This window comes from Rattus norvegicus, chromosome 6, assembly GCF_021556685.1.
Source record: "Rattus norvegicus strain SHRSP/BbbUtx chromosome 6, alternate assembly SHRSP_T2T, whole genome shotgun sequence".
In the NCBI taxonomy this organism is placed as follows: domain Eukaryota; kingdom Metazoa; phylum Chordata; class Mammalia; order Rodentia; family Muridae; genus Rattus; species Rattus norvegicus.
The window spans coordinates 55,045,996-55,066,518 of NC_141539.1; the positions used below are offsets into that span (position 1 = coordinate 55,045,996).

At 44.7% G+C, this 20,523-nt stretch overlaps 2 protein-coding genes across 6 annotated transcripts in view; one reads left to right on the forward strand and one right to left on the reverse strand.

Moving 5' to 3' along the window:
• Positions 1-12,512, reverse strand: part of Pik3cg (phosphatidylinositol-4,5-bisphosphate 3-kinase, catalytic subunit gamma) — a 35,246-nt gene extending 22,734 nt beyond the window's left edge. Inside the window, exons 1-6 of one of the 4 annotated variants that reach the window (XM_087552624.1) lie at positions 12,424-12,492; positions 7,678-9,684; positions 4,362-4,427; positions 4,023-4,248; positions 2,539-2,642; positions 932-1,078 (exon numbers count right to left, since the gene is read on the reverse strand). In XM_087552624.1, coding sequence (XP_087408750.1) covers positions 932-1,078; positions 2,539-2,642; positions 4,023-4,248; positions 4,362-4,427; positions 7,678-9,672 — 2,538 coding nt within the window. In that variant the 5' untranslated portion in view covers positions 9,673-9,684; positions 12,424-12,492. 4 annotated transcript variants of the gene reach the window in all.
• LOC120103521 (uncharacterized) overlaps positions 1-20,323 on the forward strand; it is a 28,498-nt gene extending 8,175 nt beyond the window's left edge. The window contains exon 4 of one of the 2 annotated variants that reach the window (XM_087554938.1): positions 19,320-20,322. In XM_087554938.1, the coding sequence (XP_087411064.1) occupies positions 19,320-19,566 (247 nt within the window). In that variant the 3' untranslated portion in view covers positions 19,567-20,322. Of the gene's footprint in view, positions 1-19,319 lie in introns of both variants that reach the window. The other variant, XM_087554939.1, reaches the window with a different exon arrangement.
• The last annotated feature ends 200 nt before the right edge of the window (positions 20,324-20,523 follow it).

A 20,523-nucleotide genomic window follows, 5' to 3' on the forward strand; every position in this document is an offset into this window, starting at 1 on the left:
AGTCTTGGAGAGTTTTAGTGAACAGTGAGCTTCAACAATACAACCCGGTCTAAGCAGAAGCTGTCTCTCAAAATGAAAGGAACAGCTGAGTGCTGTTCCGTGGCTTTGACATGCTCATCTTTGAACAATTCAAAAGAGTTTTACAGATTTGTTTAAAACTAAACCGATCTTTAAAAATATTAAAGGATTCCTTTCTTTCTTTTTTAAAATATTTCTTGGACAGAAAGCAAAACAACAACAAGAAGACAAACCTTCTTGGAAAAGAACCAGGTGCTATATTAGAAATAACGTCAAAACCAGAATCTTCAGATGAATTGAAAACATTGTGTTTTTAAATAGGCTGCCTTCACATTAGTACACTTTGTTACCTAAATAAACTGTATTAGGTTTTGGAAACCCTCACCTCCTTCCTTAATAAGGCTTGAAAAGCTGGACAGCAAAGATTTACAGACTTACACAAAAATGTTAAAAAACCTGACCTGGACAGTGACGGTACCTTGCTGGTCACCTCTTCCCGGCCTATGTGATCACCAACCTCCTCATCATTTTTGCATCAAATCATTACTTGAGTTTGTGTATGAATATCGAAGGATATGTATTTACGGAGTATGCCTACCAGTGTGTTGATATGTCAGTGAACAGGAGACAAATAATCCCACAGCCTATGCTACCACAGGTAGAATGGGGTGTTTAAAAAGAAGCTGGGAAAGGCAAGCGTGTCTAGCTAAGAGGGAATGTGGACCACCCAAGTTTGAAAGGACAGACAGAACTGTGGTCCTAGTAAAACTTACCTATCAGGTACCTCTTGATTGCTGTTTACCATATGGAAAACAACAAAACAAAACAAAAACTCAGAAAGGTTTGTCGTAGACCAGCGCAGCACTCTTTCTTCAGATAACTGCATAACCCCACTCCCTTCACACTAGCCTACCTGTAAGATCAACATGTCTTGGCGTAGGTCGTCGCCATGTTTAAAGATGATCCCAATGGTTTCATTGGATAGGACTGTAGGATCGGCACGTTTAAACTCAAGCCACAGGGGCTTCTTCTTGGAGGCCATCACTTTACACTTCTCAATCTGTAAGGGAGTGGTCACACCGTCACATACGATGAGCACACATGGAGGAGGCACAGTTCTCTCGTAGAGCCTTGCTGGTGAACTGGCTGGAAAATGGTTTTCAATATTTGGATAAAAATACAGAAGTTGTTCTCACCCAAACTGGAAGGGCTATCTATGTGTGAGAAAATTCACAGCCCTTGAAACAATGGCTCCTAGGCTGTACTCCAAGGAACTCTAACGGTCTGTGGAGAGTCCGTGGGGAGCGGCAGGTTATCATTTTAATCACCCTGCCCCCGTGGAAACTCGGTACGCCCACTAAAAGTGCATAGTTCAGAACACTTTCTACTATCTGTTTACACATTCCCTTCTTCAGATTTCATTTGAAGAAGGAGTTCTGGTGCTACCACAGTGGCTGAAATATCATTACTCCAGAATCCAATGTAGGCCAAATCTAACTGAGGGAAATTTAACAGGAGTAAATGGAAAATCTGCACCTGAGCATAGGACTTTCAGCCCCAGCCCCTCACATCTAAGCAAAGCACTGTGACAGCAGTCGTAAGAATAAACCAAACCTTTGATGGGTTTTAGACAAACGTGAATGCCCCACATAATGCAGAGGTGGAGGAAGGCTCAGCAGTTAGGCGCACTCACTATTCTTGCTGAGGACCTGGGATCAGTTCCCAGCACCCACAGAGGGCAGCTCACGGAAGCCTGCAATTCCAATATCAAGGCATCCGTCACCCTTTTGGGGTTTCCTCAGGCATTGCATGGATGTGTCAGGCAAGCAAAACACTCATACCCATAAAAATAAAAGTAGATAAAATTATGATGCAATTTTAAAGGAAAGTCAACAGTTTGAAATCTGTATCAATATATTGTAATTTCTGATATATAAATCATGACAATGGATTGTACATGCTTTTCCTAGTTTAAAGCAGAATAATACACGGGGGGTTTGTAATTCATAGAAGAGGCACATTAGTGGAAGTATACCTCTGTAAGATTCTTACATGCATACAAAGTGGTCTGTTACACTATGTGGTATTGACATACGCACAGACACTTAAATCAACAGAAGGGGTCAGAGAGGTGAGGCATAGATGGACCTACGATATGGACAGCTGATATTGAATTTCTGTTATATTTCTAGAAGAATGTTCACTGTTTTGATTCTGCTGGTGGTTGTATAGAGGCATTTATCTGTGAAAACTCACTGAACTTCACAGTGTGGACAGCTGTGTAAAGAATACATCAGTAAATTGATTTAAAACACAGTGAGAGGGCATTTACCCTCCCACCGGTCCTGTGATGTTGGGTGCTAGTGATTACAGAGGATCTTGACAGGAACCCATCTGGTGATGCTCTAGATTCTTGTATCTACCAAAAGATCCATTGTGATGGTCCCAGCTCTACAAAGCACGCTAGCTAGACATTTGCAGGACAAAAGGAACAGACAGAGAAATCCCACTGATACCTACCACCAGGGTACCTGCTTTCAGTCCAGGATCATAGGGAACTCTAAAGCTCTCAGGAAGACTGGAATTCTGCAGGCTTTCAAGCTTTTGCTTAAGCTGTGAAATAACTGCAATTATGAAAAGCATACAGGAGTTAAGTGAGCATAAGACATTCTCAGTACCGTCAACGATCTCAGCACTTCCTGGAGTCACATTCCCTGAGAAGTCCATGCATATGAAAATTAGTAATAGGAAAAGGGATTTAGAGTTCTGTCTTTGGGGAACTAACCATTGCAAGTAGGCAAAGTAAGTCAGGATAACTGTGAACAGCTTAACTGTAAATGTCCCTTCACAGGCAGAGGACATGTGAACACATGTGTGAAAACCTCCAGTCAAGAGAGTGTGCTGAGAGTGAACCTAGGGATTGGTACTGCCATCGTTTTTCCAGCCTATGAGACTTTCAATGGCTATCTGGTTTGTGGAGCACACATTTGAACACACTCTTTACGAGAGCCGGGTTAGAGTTCTGCAAATTCTCAAAAGAGGAAGTTAGGGTGTGTACAAAAGATGTGGCAACCTCGAAATTCTCAAGGCAAAACACAGAGTACAGATCACTGGCTGGATAACAGGCAGAGGCCGGCCCAAATGTAAGATAGTTACTGCTATCGTCAGTAGCTTTGGGGGTAGTATGATCAGTGAACTAGAAAATGATTAAAAGGGAAGGTTAGAAACGTAAAATATTTAAAAGCTTAAGTCACTGGGCAGGGATGTTTGTGTCTGTTTTAAGCTGTAGTGCTAGGTCTAGGTTTATAAAGCAAGTAAAAGATACTCTCTAGGTTCAATCATCATACTTCATTGTGTCAGAAAGATGTGTCAAAGATGACAACTTAGGGTGGTGTTAACCCAAACCTTATAGGAGAGGTTAATTTTCGTAGAGCAGAGATAAGAGATTGGAAATGGACACAGAGAGGAGGTGTGTGTGTGTGTGTGTGTGTGTGTGTGTGTGTGTGTGTGTGTGTTTGTGCATGCGTGCATGCACATACACATGTGTGCATGTGAAGGTGACATAGATTGACCTATGTGTATTATTCTGAGACGCAAATGTATGCATATGACAAAATTTTAAGATCAACCTAATCTCTCAATATTACCTTCAAATTCTGACTATTTGAAATCACCATGAAAGCATTCAAAGATGAGGAAAAGGAGATTTGGAAGTAACTTCTTGTGTGTGGACCTGTTATTGAAAATTACATCTTCAGTCCACACACAGTTCTTCAATTTCTCTCAGTTCCCACACACAACTTCATTTGTAAGAATTTACATTTATGGTCATAAAACATCATGCCTTATAGTAAGAGAGCTCTAAATCTGTTCACTTCATTGAAGACAAGAGACCAAAATGTTTTCTTAGCTGCCTTTCACAAAGTACTACTTGAATTCCAGAAAGAAGAATCAAAACAATTATGACATTTGGAAGGAGAACTGAGAAAACGCAGCCACCGTACCTTGGGAACTGACATCATACTTCTCAGCCGAGAGTGATTTGATATCAATGGTGACTTTCTGTAACATCTCAATCACGTGGACCTGCTGCGTGAAGTCCTGTAGCATGGCCTTGCCACAGCCGCGCAGGTACGCTTCCAGGATCACAGCGAACCTCTGCTGATAGTGTCTGGACTGGGCTATCTCACTTCGCAAGAACCAGAATAAGAAGTGACCAATTCTCTTGTTCTGAGATGGGTACAAGATGGTTGAGATCATGGTGACTAATGCTGTAGGGATTGCCACCGGGCAATTCCTAGTGGCCAAAACTGTTACACTGCTATTGGAGTGGAAGTACTTACTCTCAAGCCACGCTTCAGCAAGAATCTGGCCAGCGCACTGTCATGGTATGGTTCAAATTTCACAGCCTAAAGGAAGAGCACATCAGTGTTTGAAGGACTGTACTTTGTGGTGGTCAGTCAGGAGAAAGGAAATGGGGGAAACCCACAGTTCCACGTCACTGGGTCTTTCCAGCTAAGGTGCTAAGAATCTCCCCAGCCACTGAAATCCAGTTCCCCGTTTAGCAGACACTGAGGGCAGCAGGAGGAGGCACTTGATTAGCATTTGCAATAGGTGAGGAACATGCTGAGGCTGGAGGCCCGAACTCATGAAGCACAGTGCTGCAATCTGGGTTGTGGCAGAACTGAAGTTGGGAAGGCTTTTGCTCTGAGTTAGAATGACTTGAGTTATTGGAGAGGGAGAGGGTAGAGGTAGGCATGGCTATAAGAATTCTTTAAAGTAAAAGGTAAGGGTGGTTGTTACAAAGCGAATGGACTGTGGAAATACAGCACTCCTCAAAAGGACAGTAGGTGCAAAGACGGGTGGAAGTGTGAAGATCCTAACACCATGTAGCCTCCCTTTTAAGCAGCTCCCACCTTCTTACTGTAGGAAAACAGCAGCTCCCACCCTGCCACCCTGTGGTTCGGAGCATTGTCAGAACACCCCCGACTTTCTATGCTTCTCCAGGCAGGCAGACCTTGGTCTTCATTGTTTGATCATTTTCATAGTGTTGGTTTGGGGTTGGATGTTGACTTAAGTGAAATGTCAGCTCTATTATTGAAGAAAGATAACCAATGAAATGGGAAAAATAAACTAAATCTTGGTGGGTCCCTGTATATTTTTCATATTTTATTTTTCAATAAGCTTGAAATAGCTAATAGCTTTGAAAGCAACAAACATTATTTAATTATCAATACATATATTAAGCTAGAAGGTAGCATATGTGAGTCTAATATTTAGCTAGAAGATAGGTAATGTATATAAGTCTAATATGAACTATCTTAGAACAGTTCCTTTGTAAATAGGAATGGCCTTCTTTTCCTTCAAAGAACAGAAGACATTTCCACTGTAGCCCATAATATGGAGCCTAACGTCTTCTTGTTATGTTCATAGTTCTTACTCTGGGTTTCAGTTTGACCTGATCAATACTGACCTGAATGTTTCAATCTTAGCCCTCCTTTCAAAAGTGCTTCTTTTGGGTGTGGTCAAGTAGGAACCATAGAACTGCACCTCAATCGAGTTCTGAGATGTGGTTACTCAGTCAACAGAACTCACTTTAAACGTGTTTTAGGTTTCTAACCTGAGAGCTGGTCTTTCTTCATGTTTCACTTCTACAACAGTGATGCAGATCGCAACCAAGAGACCATTTTAACCAATAGTGAGTCATTTAGTTGGGGCTGGAAATGTTTCAAATCGCTGCACAAATGAATATCACTCTTCAAATAGGAGCCAGCACAGCCAAAATTAATGAAGACTGACTGACCTCTTTCACCTAAAATATTTCCAAGAAAGACGTTACTTATCTCTGAATTCTGCGAAGTTTACTTTGGAAGATGACAATGAAAAATTGTTAGATCAAGCATTGCCTGCTCTGAAATTTGCACAGATGCGTTAATCACATCACAATTAAGTGCACCCAATCCCCTATTAGCTATTAGTACTCCATGGTTTTCCCAGAAGCCCTTGTCATAATTTCATAATTTGTTATTAAACACATTGTGCATATTTGTGTGTGTTGCAGCAAATCTGAGAGTTTGTCTTCTTACTGAAGAGGTTGTTGAACTAACAACTGAGCAATCTGTGCTGTACAATGCCATTTCTCCCCCACCATTTCTCCCCCCCCATTTCTCCCCCCACCATTTCTCCCCCACCACCATTTCTCTCCCTCCATTTCTTCCCTCTGCCCCTTACTTCCCTTTCCCTTGTCAAGCAACACAAAGTAAGCTGAGAGTCGCTAAAGTGAGCAGAACTATCACTCTTTAACAATGCCACTAAATCTCAGGCTTATTGTTTGCTGACCCCACAGAACCCCAGAGAGCATCATGGGTACTGGGTGAAACTACTTTCATGCCTGTTTAAAGAGGGCAGCTACCCAGATTCTACTCAGCACAACTATTTAGCAAAAGAGCAATAGCTTGTTCTACCCTAGGGCCTATGACCTCCCCAGCCCTGGGCTTTTGACCAGGATTACAGTACCATGTATGACATTTCTCCCTGTGGAGTAGGCCTGAAAGCCATCATGAACTCAGAGTACTGTAGTCCCAGCACAGGATCAAACCAGCCAAAGTTCTGTCATAGATGGGGTAGATAGATGATCCCTAGGCCCTACTCCATATTCAGGAGCTAGTAGCAATGGAAAGTTTCTAGGAGAGAAAAAGCAATCATTCGTTTTGGAAGATGTGGCCACTGGTAGGATTCCTTTGCTTGCATGGAAGGCTCTACACCGGTGGACATGTGGACAGTGCTAATTGGACTTAGCAGTTAATAGGGAGAAATGACATTAACTTGAAAGGGAGACACATTAATAAGGACAAGAAGAGAATCTGAAGTGGAAATAGGTATATATGATCATGTTTCAATGTATACGTATATACAATACTCAGGAGTTTTAAAAAAAAGTATTTAAAAATTCTATCCAGAGACAATATATTGTTCTATAAATTGTAATAAACACAGGCAGAGATTTAAAATACTACAGCCTGCATTGTCCTTCTGCCCCATTCATGCATGATATTTGAGGCTGTAAAGAGGATAAAGCCTAGAGTCAGTCAGCCCTTTAATTTTAGTCCACTGCTTTTTAAATATGTGGTCCTGGACACATAACTCAGTGCCCCTGTATCTCAATTTCCATAGGCATAAAACGCAAATCCAAATCTAATTTGACCTCTCTCCTCTCTCTTTCTCTCTCTCTCTCTCTCTCTCTCTCTCTCTCTCTCTCTCTCTCTCTCTCTCACACACACACACACACACACACACACACACACACACACACACAGACACACACACCCCATAAATCATGAGCCTTGGCTCAAGGAAATTTGCAACTAGTTTAGTCTATCATTAAAATAATGAGAACTATGTAATTTCCACTGGGACGATTCTTCTAAACCATGAAAGGCAGCACTGGTGTCTTTCAAATGCTTGCTGGCGAACCCTCAAAGACAGTAAAAATAATGTCAATGGAAGCGTTTACTACTTTTTGACGTGGCTTCATCGGCACCAGGCTGACTGATCATGAAACTGAACAAAGAGTGCAGTATGACTACGGAAGGGGGTGCCTGTGTACATGCAAATGAGCTCTCGGGGAGAGCACAGTTCCTGCTAACCACCAGCCCCTACCTGCACCAGCTGGAGAAGGTAATGTAAAACGTCATCGTCCTCCAAGCTCTCCAGTTTCTGAACTGCAATGGCCCTTACGTTTTCATCTGAAAAGTTGCAGTCCAGGAGTTGCATGGTTAAGCCAACATCCAAAGCACTTTGATCCCAGATCTCCCTTCTGGCTAATAGCTGGTATGTTTTGGCAACAATTTCTTGCTGTCCCCACTTTACTGAGCTGAATAGTTTAGGGTATGCCTTTGGATGCTTCAGGCTTTCATATCTAAAATGCCAGAGCAATTCTTTGTCCTCTGCTGTGAGGGGGTTAAGTGGATCTGTGGCTATGATTGCCTCCAATTGCTTTCGAAGCTGATTGGGCATTTCAGCTCGAACTCTGTCTCCTTCTGGGTCCGGAGTAGGCCGGTGCTTAGGCAAAGCAATGGGGTGACAGTAGTTGTCCAGCAAGATGGAAATGGACATTGAGTTCTCCTTGTCAGGATTGGTTGCGGAGGTGAGCTTGTCGGCATTGAAGCTGCCCTGTTCCTCTGCCTTCCCAGATATCTGCCACATGTGGAGCACGTAGCCCCCATGGCGGAGGAGGAAGCGGTGGTCTATCAACAGCAAGTTCACGTAATAGAGGAGCTGGGCTTTGCCCTTGGACTCGGAGCCTGGCGTCTCTACGGAAGCCTTACTGGACAGTGATGGGGTTTTGCAGCAGTAGATCTGTAGGTTCAGTAGGGCCCCTTTGGGCAAGTCTTTGATTTTAATGCCAAACTCCAGCCACACATTCCAGAGCACCTCTTCTGTGAAGAGCTTAGGGCTGGTTCTCCTTTGGCAGAGGACTTGTTGCCCATGCTGGATATTTGCTTCCACAAAAACAGTGAGGTCGGTGTTCCGAGGCAAGACAGGGATATCAATGCCTCTGATCTTGACCCTGAACTTTCGGTCACAGTCCCACAAAGACACTGTGAAAACGCTCTCGTGGTCCTTGCCATGGATGGTCAGCTGCTCATGGTAGCCGGTGACTCCAGTGCAGTCATCCACCAGCGGCCATTCTTCGTTCCTCACCTCATCTAGGGCCGGGTCTGGAGGCGTGTCGAGCACCAGGTGTATTTCCTCTCCGTTCTTGAGGCACTGCCTCACCCACTGGAAATTTTTGAGGGGCGTTTCACCTACTAGGTACTCATCACGGCCACAGACCCGCAGCACAAAATCCTGCTCACTTTGACTTTCTGGGATATTCATTAGGGACTTCTTCTTGGCCATCTTGGTGAAGAAGCTCTGAAGGATGGTGTCAGGAGTATCATCTGCGGAGACCTTGATGGTTTGACTGGTGGTACCACGATGGATGACAATGAAAATGCAATTGTTGACAATTTTTTTTGACAGGTAGTCTGGAAGAGGTTTGGAGGTCACCCAAGGGTGCATGGCATAGAGTTTGGCATCCCGGCCAGCCACTTCAGCCATGCGGGGCGTAACCAGACGGCGGCGAGTGAATTCTAGCTCATCATCGTGCACGTTGCTGATGTCAGTGACGTCGTAGCCAATCAGGGAGGTGAGCTGCTTCTGGAAAGCCAGGGTCTCCTCAGAAGGTACATGTCGCTGTACCACGTGGATCTGGCCGGGGCTCTTGTGCATCATCTTCCAGTAACGTAGGCAGTCTAGGGTCTGCACCACTTGGTACCTATCGTAGATCTCATACCACTGTCCCTTCTTCTGGTAGAGGAGGAGGAATTGGTCCGGACCTAATCGGTGGTAGAATTCCGCAGCCACACTGGTCTCCAGTGCGCGTAACCACACCTGAGCTTTCATCTGCTCCACATTGCCGTGGCCAGCCACATGCAGCAGGGCCGTTTCCGGTGTCTTGCTGATGCGCTGGCTGGTGGGCAGTACGAACTCAATGGGGATGAGCTCCATGGAAGACAGGCTGCCTGCTGCGCTGCGTGGCTTCATCCTCCGGCGCCTGCGGAGGTTGTCCTCTCTCAGAACCACAGGTTGTTCATAGTTCTCCAGCTCCATGCCCTAGGTGACCTGGGAGTGGAGAAACAGAGCTTTGTCAAGAGATGCTGTTTTCTGTACAATGGCAGAGAGAAAGTATGGTGGGTGGATGTGAGCCCAAGGCCTAGAGGTACCAAGAAAGCTGGAGGCAGCGCTGTCTTTAACAGCATGGGTCTGGACAGGAATCTCTGCCAGCCACTGTCTAAGTGATGTGGCCCACTTAATCTTTGAGCTCAATTCTTATATGTAAATTTGATTACTTTCGCCTAGATGATGGAGGCAAAAGTTAAATAAGGCAGTACACTTTTTTTTTTAACATGCTGGCACATTTTTTTTAGTTGTGTGTGTGTGTGAGAGAGAGAGAGACAGAGAGAGACAGAGAGAGACAGAGAGAAAGAGATAGAGAGAGGGAGGGAAGGAGGGGAAGGGAGGGAAGGAGGGAGGGAGAGAGAGATAATGTCTTAATTAAAACTTTGTAAAGCATTATGGGGCTGGAGAGATGGCTCAGTGGATAAGAGTGCTTGCTGTACAAACATGAGGTCAGAGTTCAAACCCTACCACCCACATAAGCATTGTCCCCCACCAGGGGTGGGTCTCTCTCTCTCCTGTCTCTCTCTGTCTCTCTGTCTCTGTCTCTCTGTCTCTGTCTCTCTGTCTCTGTCTCTCTGTCTCTGTCTCTCTGTCTCTCTCTGTCTCTGCCTCTCTGTCTCTGTCTCTCTCTGTCTCTGTCTCTGTCTCTCTCTCTGTCTCTCTGTCTGTGTGTGTGTGTGTGTGTGTGTGTGTGTGTGTGTGTGTGTGTGTGTGTGTGTGTTGGAAGAGAGGAAAGCAGAGATGGGAGAGTTCACTGGGGCTTGCTGGAAACCAGCCTAGCCCCAGGTTCAGGGAGAGACCCTGTCTGAAAGTGCACTGTCTGGAAAGGAATAAGGTGGAGGGAGTCTCCTCTGTCCTCTGCAGGTGTACTTGTGCACCTGCACATGTGCATGTTTACACCACACACATGCAACCACCCTTTACACACATGTGCACAAAAAATATGTAAAACACTCATCTAGCGTCTAACACTTACTGGCTCAAAACAGCAACGGTTTGTACGTATCCTGACACTCACAGATGCATAAAACAGCGCAGTAGAGGACAAAGCCTAGTCCCTAAGTTGCGCATGAGACCCTGGCCATCGCCTTGAGAAGAAGCCGATGCATTTCCTTTGTTCAGTCTCACACTTCTCCAACCCAGACACCCAATCTTGCTTCATCTTCTCTATTTTCAAACTGTCTGAACCCAGGCTCCCTTGTCAACTTCCTGTCTCCTTTCTTTTCATTTTTTTTTCTTTCTCATATAAGAAAGCTAGTCATTCCATTCATAAAACTCAAGAGTAGCGAAATGGGTAAAGGTTGTGATCAAAGCCACTTGGGGACACACAGCATTTTGATCATGGAATGTGGAGCATTGCCATATTAGGGCAGGGGGAGGTGTCACCATACTTAACTTTCCCAACACGAACTTTTAGGTAATTTAACTGAGTCCGTTGGTTTGGTGTACCTCTGCTTTAGAGGAGACACAGTAGCAGACATGATTCCTGTCCTCCCATGACCCTAAACGATAATTCAGTTTCTTTTTGTCCTAATACTTTCATCTCCATAGCAGGAATTTACAAATTTATTCCCATCATATTACCCATATATAAATATTTGGCCTCTACAAAGCATTGAAGTGTAACAATGAAACCATCAAATAATGAATGCTCAGAGTACCAAAACTTAATAATAATCCATAAAAAAATGATTCATAAAAATGATTCATTAAAACTTTGATTTTAATACTTAGCATTGCTACATTGGTGCCACATTATATTCTAAATATTCAAATAATGAGACAAAATATTTCAGAAAGTATCATTTACTCTCTAACTGATGTTAATTAGATCCATAATTAATTATTTCCTGAAGAACAGTGGAGTATCAATTATATACCCAAAAGGAGATTTTGATTAAAACCTATGAAGGACAAGTTACACTGGATCCCAACCTAGGTACAATTCTTAGGTTAAGCTATTTTAAAAGTCAGTTCTCCCTCCTCTTAAAATATAATGAAGCTATACTTAGTAAATAAATGAAACCAACTGTCCCAAACAACTGTTGCTTGGAAGCTTAAAGCGTTCACTTTGGTCTCTTGGTACATTATAGAGTAACCGACAAAGAAAAGAACCATAAGCTATATTGATACCGACATGAACTTAAAATAAAACATGTCTAAATTTAAGCATACAAATATAACTCAGTATCTGCCAGCAGGAGTTCACACTGTATCATGGTACAAGGTACAGAAAAGGCTGACCAAATACTCACTGGGTTTCCTCATGGCTGGGACTAAGCAGCTTTGTCCTCTTACAAAAACACTGTCTGGACAGAATTCCCAAGCATGCACTTGTAAGGCTCTGGAGCCTGTCCGTCATGGGTTCTGTGGCCACCCCCTTCCTCACAAACAAAAGCAGAGAGAGCTAAGGCACCTGCAAGTCTCGCTGGACGGAACTTTGTGGATATGCACAGTTCAAGCTCAGCAAGACGAGGAAACTCAGCTCCCGGGTTGGCTCGTCTTGAACCGGCAATGGTTCCAGACAAAAATATTCTTGCGGAGAAGGAAGTGGTGCTGTTCCAAGTCATACCGAGCCAAGAGCAAACAACAGAAATCAGTAGTACCTGACACAGCACTGGAGGTGACGCTGAGGAAGGGTCATTTGTTTACTGGATGAAAACAAAACGAATTCAAACCTACCCGGGCCACTGCTCGAGACTCTTCTGCTTTTCTGGGGCTCCCTTCATATCCAGATGCAGAGGAAGTGTTGCAGTTACCAGGAAGGAAGTTTTAACCAAGTTGATTATACATGTGATTGCTCATTTTAAAAGTGTCAGAAATGCATTTCCTGCTGAAGCACACAGAGAGCAGAGCAGGACAGAGAGCGCTCTTTACCTTACTATTTTTTTCACTCTTTGAATTAATTTCTCAAAGACTGTGAAAGACTCAGACAAACCAAAAATATACCCAAGGCATAAACAAATGAAGCATGTGTGTAGCTAGCTGTTAAGTAGAAGAAAGGACTGCACGACCACCGTATTAGATAACTTGCTAAGAGCTGAGTGAAACCTCTGAGAATTTGAATAAGCCCTGGTGTGTGTGTGTGTGTGTGTGTGTGTGTGTGTGTGTGTGTGTGTGCTATCACGGTGGACTGTTGGGCTCAACCTGGATATTTGCAAGAGCAAAGCCTGTGAACTCACTTCCTTAGATTGGTGAGGCTCCCCCAGCCCCCTCCCAACCCCTTCTAGACCATTTAGGTCTCAAAATATCACAGTCTGAACGCCCTTCAGCGTGTGTACCTGTTGCTGTTACGTCGAGTGTTGAGTGTGCTGGTGTGTGTTGAGGGTGGGCTTCCTGTGCATACTGGTTAGTCAGACAAAACAGAAAGAGGTTGCTCTCTGAAGGACATTAGGGAGCTAAAAACTGGCAGCACCGGGTAGGTAATCACTGAGAGATGGCTTCCAGTTCCCACAGGTTTGGAGAACACGGAGGAGACAGCTTCTGAATCCTTTTTAAAGCAGCCCTATATTTTCCAAGTAACCTCAATTCCTTCTACAACCCTAAGCATAGCCAACTTGCCCCTGTCTCAGGGGTTTCTATACCAGAGCTTCTGCTCTCCCACTAGGCTGCCAAGGATTCCAGCTGGGCCCCAGGAACAGCAAGAAGGGTAGAGCTGCCTCACACATGCCTCAGAAGCACATCATGAGTTTCTTTGAGCTGCTCCGGTATCAAGGCAGCTACTTCCTCTCACATCTCCTTGTGATGGCTCGGACAGATTAATTTGACAGGATCTAGAATCTGAAAGACAAACCTCTGTGCATTCCTATAAGCCTGTCTCTAGACTGGGTTTGGTGAAGTGTGGAAAGACCTACCCTAAACATGGGTGGGATCACCCATGAGCTGCAGTTCTGGCTTGGAGAAAGCCAGCGGGGCACCAGGAGGTGTCGTCCTGGTGGCAGACACGATGTTAGCAGCTGCTACAAGATCCTTCCACCATGTATTTCCTGTCATGATGCACCATACCCCAAACTGGGAGCCAAAATAACTTCCCTCCCCTTTCTGCTTTAAATGGCTTCTGTTGTGTGTTTTTGTCATGGCAACAAGGAAAGCAGAACATTCTTGGGGTCTTAGCTTTAAGATAGTGGTCTAAGAGTCAATAGCAGCAGGCACATTTTAATTCAAAGGCTGCCACCTTCCAGATGTGTAGAGGGGTATCTCAGCTTCCCAAAGCATATTCCTATGTAAGCATGCTTCCTTGGAAGGTTGGTGTCTTTGTAAGTCTCATGGTGGCCTGAATCGTTCAGGGGGGAGGACAAGTTATGCTTCACCCAGAGTATGTGAGAGGGCCATGACAGCGGGTGAAGTGAGTAGGGTTCCTCAGAGGGGCGCTGACCTGAGGGACCGTGGGCTGAACAGTTCTCAGACTTCTGGACTTCTCGTACACATGTGCATGTATCTGCACACTTTCAGGCTCTTGGGTCCTTTTTCTTCTGAAAGGACTATTCAGCTAAGTTCACTCATGCAAAAAAAAAAAAATGTCAGGTCTGTGACTAAACTTTCAAATACTGCAGGCTTACTGGTGGTTTGAGATTAAAAGTACCCTGATCTTCAAATCCTCATATAGCCACTAAAATTTACTATCTGTAGTGAACGTTGTGAGGCAGCCGTAATGAGACATGCCTGGTGCCTCTTCCCTCCATGTGGGTACTTCTCCACACGGAGCCTCATTTGCCTAATAAGGAAATTTTTTTCCGCAGGATTTTCGGGGTCAGCAGATTCCCGGGCTACCTCACTTATGCTAGTGGCAGCCGCTTTGTCCATTCTGTGAGTCTCGTGCATCCAGCACTGCAGTCTAAATGTAGTAACAAACTACATTTGGAATATAGCGATCATAGGGATGGCAAGATGGGATGGAATCTTCAAGGCAGAAGACCCAGGAGGCAGTGTTCATCGAGAAACAAATTAAGAATTAGTTGTTCCATCTAAGGGAGGCTCTTTGTATGTGGTCCTCTGAGATTACCCATAGAATTGTCGGCGGAACACAGGGCATAGGCATTTCCTTTTTCATCATGCAGAAGAGAAGGGTGTGTGCAATATCACTAGTCCAGTAGTTAGTCGTCATGGTGCCATGGAGGCAATGACTTTTGTGGTATATATGCTTATTTTGATCATTTGGGGGAGCCAAATGAATGCCAATTCATCTGACATAGTTTTCCAATCTGCTCAAAATGTCACAAACTCCCTACCCCCATTTTAAAAAGTTGCTAGAAATCTTTGATTTTCCACTGAACGATCTAATCTAACTATACTATATACATATGGACATCTTACGCATTTTGGGGCATGCTAACAGACGTGTGATTCTTGGAGTCCTTGTGTAGAGAGAAAGAAAGCATCGTGGCATCTTGTGTTTTGTTTTTAGTGAGGAGCACTTTTCCCAGAAGCCTCCTTTGTTCCCTCATTATCTCTGGTGAGAGTTTTGGCAAGTGCACATCCTTACTGAGGCCAATCAACGGGAAGTGTGGAGAATTACTGAAGTGAGTTAATCAGGAGCTGTCCCCTGAGTGACCAGCTGTCTAGATCGTTAGTATATATGACAATAACCACTGGAGAGGCAGATTATAATTCTGGGACGTGGGTTGAGGGGATCCACTTCACATCCCAACAACCAGCATCAACAACGAAAATCTCAGAGGAGATATGCAGTAGCCAAGGCCATGTGCCTTCGGAATATCAGTCACACTTAACTTTCCATTCTTATTAGCAGGGACTGACCATGAAGTAGAACGTCCTTGGTTCCCTTGTTCAGCTCACTTTTCCTACCAAAGCTTAAAAAACACCCCAGAAATAATCGTTTTGTAAGTGGATTTTTAAAAATCCAAATTCCTTAACATGAGTTGTTAGACTCTATAATTTATATTTAGCCCTTGGTCTCATCTTCAAAATCACCTCTACAACTAAAGGACACTGGTCTCTGCTTTCTACTTGCTGGGCTCTGCCACATGCCACCTGCGTGTGCAACCTCTGCCCCCCTTTCTTTTCCCTTCTCCACATCCCAGGTCCTCTAATGCCCCTAGCCATTTGCCACTGCTCATGTTGGGTGACCTCCTCACAGAGGGCTTTCTGGTTTGGCGAAGCACACCGTTAAAGAATGTCTTCCTCACTAGTGGTCAACACAGTCAGAGTAATGCTAAGAGCACAAGAGCAAACTCTTCTGACCACACGTGTCCTGCACTGTTCTGAGCACATGTTTATTCGTGTAACCCTTGCATCATCCCAAGGGCATGAGTGCTACTATGATTTCATTTATGATGAAAACCAGGCACAGAGAGGTCACGTGGCCACTCCAGGCTCTGCAGTTGATCAATGGCAGTCACCCTACTGCTTTCCCACGAGAAGCCATCTCCTTACTCCACTGTTACCCTCCTCCCATCCCCCCACCAGACACTTGAGCCCTTTAAAAGGAATGACCGCTGTGCTCATCACTGTTTTCTGGGACCTGAAGCAAAGCAAGCAAGGACATAGATAAACATTTGCAGAATAGTTTGTATTTCTGCAAGGTCACAAGACTCTGTACAAGAATGTTGAGTGACAGTGGAAGCTATTTCCAAATCTTTCAGACCAATCAAAATCCAGATATTTCCTTCCTTCCTTCCCTCCTTCCTTCCTTCCTTCCAACTGTCTGACCTAACACCCAGTATGTATCCCATTTCCAGGGTCAGCACGTGGAACTCAGGAAGAGAGTATGGAATTAGGAGATAACTTAGTTGGACTAAAACTACGATGAGCCACAAGCCCTTCAGAGCCTTTCTCTTGATCCTGCCTGATGTTTAATGCCATTCTCTTGTTATGGTTGATAGAGTTTACAGACCCCAAATAGCAGCTCTCATATCCTGTGGGCAAGAGCTGCTTCTCTTCGTAAAGGCTTCCCCACAGACTCCCCTGGGACCCTGTCTTCATGACTGCCTACAGCATGCTAAGGTTTTTACATGCTTACATGCCTCTCTAACCAACTTCCTGTCTCTCCCTCTCACGCATTCCCCATCAGACTTAACAACAGGTAGGGTCTATAGTTTCCAAGTCCACTATGGGTTCTTCACGAGTGGGTTTTTTTTCCATATTCATTGCCATTGGCAACCGGATGATAGGATGGGACTTGTTCTCAGAGCTCTGGCAGCATGGCAACAGCAGGTGCTGCTCTTTCTAAACCCCTGGATTCTCAGCTTTGACCGTAGCAGGAGTCACTCCCACTGGAAGGAAGCCAACCATATCCTCTACAGGTTCAAAGAAGGGGCTTTAGAGAGTGGCCGTGGTTCAGGCTGAGGTGCAAGGAATGGTGCTAGCCCGAACTGTACTTTCCCGACCTTGAGAAGGTGACAGCTCTCCCCTTCCATTATTCCACCCAGAGAGACCCACACATTGAGGAGTAGCTAAGGTCCAAGCAAGGCCCTCTCTGTACCTGTTTCCTTTGTGCTACACCTAGGAAGAGTCCTCTTCATGTCTCAGAATAGGCAAATACTCTTTGTCTATCTGATCACATGAGAAAGTTGTGAATGTCAGGAAATATTGTTCATTCGTGTGTGTGTGTGTGTGTGTGTGTGTGTGTGTGTGTGTGTGTGTGCGCACGCGCGCGCTTCAGTTTCCCAGAGCTGGCCTCCTGCAGTTACAATTCCTCTTCTCTCTTTGAAGTGCACACTCTCCTTTCTCCTCTCTTCTTTTTTTTTTCTTTTTTCTTTTTTTCGGAGCTGGGGACTGAACCCAGGGCCTTGCACTTGCTAGGCAAGCGCTCTACCACTGAACTAAATCCCCAACCCCTCTCCTCTCTTCTTGCTTCTCTGGCTTTTCTATTAAAGTGGTATGTTCTGACTGGAAGGGGAAGGGCTCTTCGCGTCACTGGTCCTGTGGTTTCTTGATGGGATGCTCCCATCACTGGTGATGAGTGAGATTCACCTGACCATACTCACAATGGTCACCTTTCTCTGTGAGTATTAGATACAGAGTCATTAGTTACTGTTTGTTTTTTGGTTTTTGGTTTTTTTACTAGCAGTGGCCTAATCAGTGAGCCACTTCCTTAAGCATCTGGGTACCCCTGTTTCTTGCTGATTCCTGTACGAATCCTCTTTTAGTTGGGGCAGTTCTTACCAACTCTGACCTCTACCCAGTTGCTCCGTTTTTGTGTTCACTGTAGACCTGTGGGGCTAGGAAAGGTATCATGAAAGGAACAGGAATACTGTGGGAGCTCATCTGGAGGGAAAGGGGGTCTTCCATTTAAGCAGATGCTGGAGAGCTCCACCCATTTACCCGTTAACATGTGCATTCATTTCTGCTTGTTCATGAATTCTTTTTAGCATTGCTTATTGAATACCTCTAATACGCTGGCAAGTTTTTGCAAAGGCATTGTGAGTCAGCTGGGCAGAGATGCTCTGGGGTCATCACCACCCACTACAGGACATGAGATGTGTCCCTGGAGCCATCCAGGGACAGCTGGGAGGCAGAGCAGGGTGCTGTCATTTTTAGGCAACCCATCCAGAAGGAAATCCTCTAGGGCGGCAAAGAAAGCAGGTAGAACGTGAGTAGGCAGAGGAGGTGGGAAAGAACGTTCTGGCAGAGTGAATCATCAAAGGCAGCCAGTTCTTGAAAGAACAACATTCACATAAGAAATCCATAATCTAAGAGAAGGTAAAAGAGGGTGGACTATAGCCAAGTTACCAGTTGTTTTTTGTTTTTTAATTATTATGCTTTAAATTATGTGTCTGTCTGTGTCTATTTGTGTGTGTATATGTGTGTGTGTGCGTGTGTGTGTGTGTGTGCACGTGGTTGAAGCTGCCTATGAAGGCCAGAAGAGGGTGAAGGATGGTTGTGTTAAACAATTGTCTAGACCTGGAGATACAGGTCACCACTTAGGCTCTCCAGAACACTGTATACTCTTGGCCACTGAGCCACCTATCCAGCCCAGTTCTTGAAAAAGCCTGGTAAGACATGTGGCCTTCACATTCTAGGATACAGGGGTCCACAGAACTCCCAGGCTGGCTCACATTTAACACATCTATAAGTGAAAAAAAGTGTAGTCAAGTGTGTCGAGCTACTAAAATCTTGGGTTGTCTTATAACTACCGTCCAATTTAGCATGACATGGTAGCTTGTTTGTTCTTGGAGAACTAGGCTGGCAAGGTTGGGCTCCAAATGTTATAAGGTTATTTTTTCTTTAGTGAGATCAAAAGCCTTTGTGGTGGAGGTTTGTTAAAATTGGCATTAAGGGCTATAAAAATGTTTATTCATTACATACAACACCTCGTTTCAAATACATCAGAAAGTGCTATAAATATCTTTATTATTAGATATTTACAGCACAGAAGCAAACATTTTATGTGGCATTTAAGGCAAATGTTTTTATAAAAATAATTAGCAAATGCCTTTCACTGGCAGTTTTTTTTAAAAAGAGTAAACATTTTCAGTTTCTGATAGCTTTTAGCAACAGGGAGTTATACCAAACTTTTTTTTTTCTTCCTGATATTTGTTCCCCTTCCTTATAAGGATTTCATGTGTGGTTTTTCCCAGAATCTCCTCCTCCTGTCCTTTCTCCTTTTGTCTCCTCAGTTCTGCTTTGAAAATCCTACTACTGTCGTCTGCGAGTCACGGTATCAGAGATGGGCAAGATGACGACCAAAGAGGATCCTCTCCACCGAAGCGTCGCGTTCAACATCAGCTTATGCCCCGGATGGCCTCCACAACTGCTGAGGAAACCAAGGCCACAGTAGGAGATAGAAACACATCTGGAAGAAGGCAGAATGGATTGCCTGCAACAAACCTTCTTCAACCACCGGCAGTCTGGCATGCCGCTTAGCGAGAGGGAGAGAGGACTGAGTTCAGGTTTTAGACTTGAAACCCCGTTCTGGACTGTCCATCATGGCCTAACCTGGTAATGGAAAGGTGCCTGGGACTCTACTCCCACCAGACCGACACCCATAGCCTGATTCACTGGGGTTAGGCCTCTTCTCCTTGGTAGAATAGCTAGGGAGTGAGGCATCAAAGCTGCAAATGCTTTGTTTCGGAGCCCGGTGAGGCCCACCACATCGAGACTCGGTGCTGGTAGAAACTAAGCACCCGTGTGCAATATGGACTTCATGGTTGGAGTTTCTCAGCTCCCCTGGCATCCTGCAGAGACCCGTGGGTCAGTCCTAGTGTAGTGTTCTCACAATTTCTGGCCTTAGAGTAAGTCTGGGGCATACCAACTCTATGAGATAGCATAGCGGGAGTGAAGGTAATCCAGTTTAGTGTCAGCCTTCATGGTTAAGAAACTGTCTGTCTGTCCAACCTTAAGCAGCACAGTTATTGCCAGGTTAGTGGCCCCGGGTGTCAGCACGATGCAAGATCCCATGCACTGTGAGCAGGGCAGTCCATACCAGGCTTTACTCAGGCATGAGTGCTAGGCTGACGAAGGCTAACACTTGGCAGATCCTCAAGGCCTAGTTCCTAGGAATTGCCTGGATAACAAACTTCTAGAACATATCCAGGGCAAGAAGACACAGAAATGCAGTTTATCAGGCTTCTGTTCCAGAAACTGTCACGAGTAGCAACCATTAAAGGTCCTGGTTCACGAGTTTTGTTCACCCCAGCATGAGCCTTCCTTACTACCAGTGTTTAGCTGGTCTTAGAGGTTAGTCAGTCACCCACTGAAATGGGTCTTCACTACCAGCTCGGTTTACTTGTGTCTTAGTGTGAATTCTCCTTCAGGAGCACAAGAATAGACTCCTCTGCTGGTGTTTTGCGGGACTTGGGAGGGGGTGTCTCTTGCCATCCA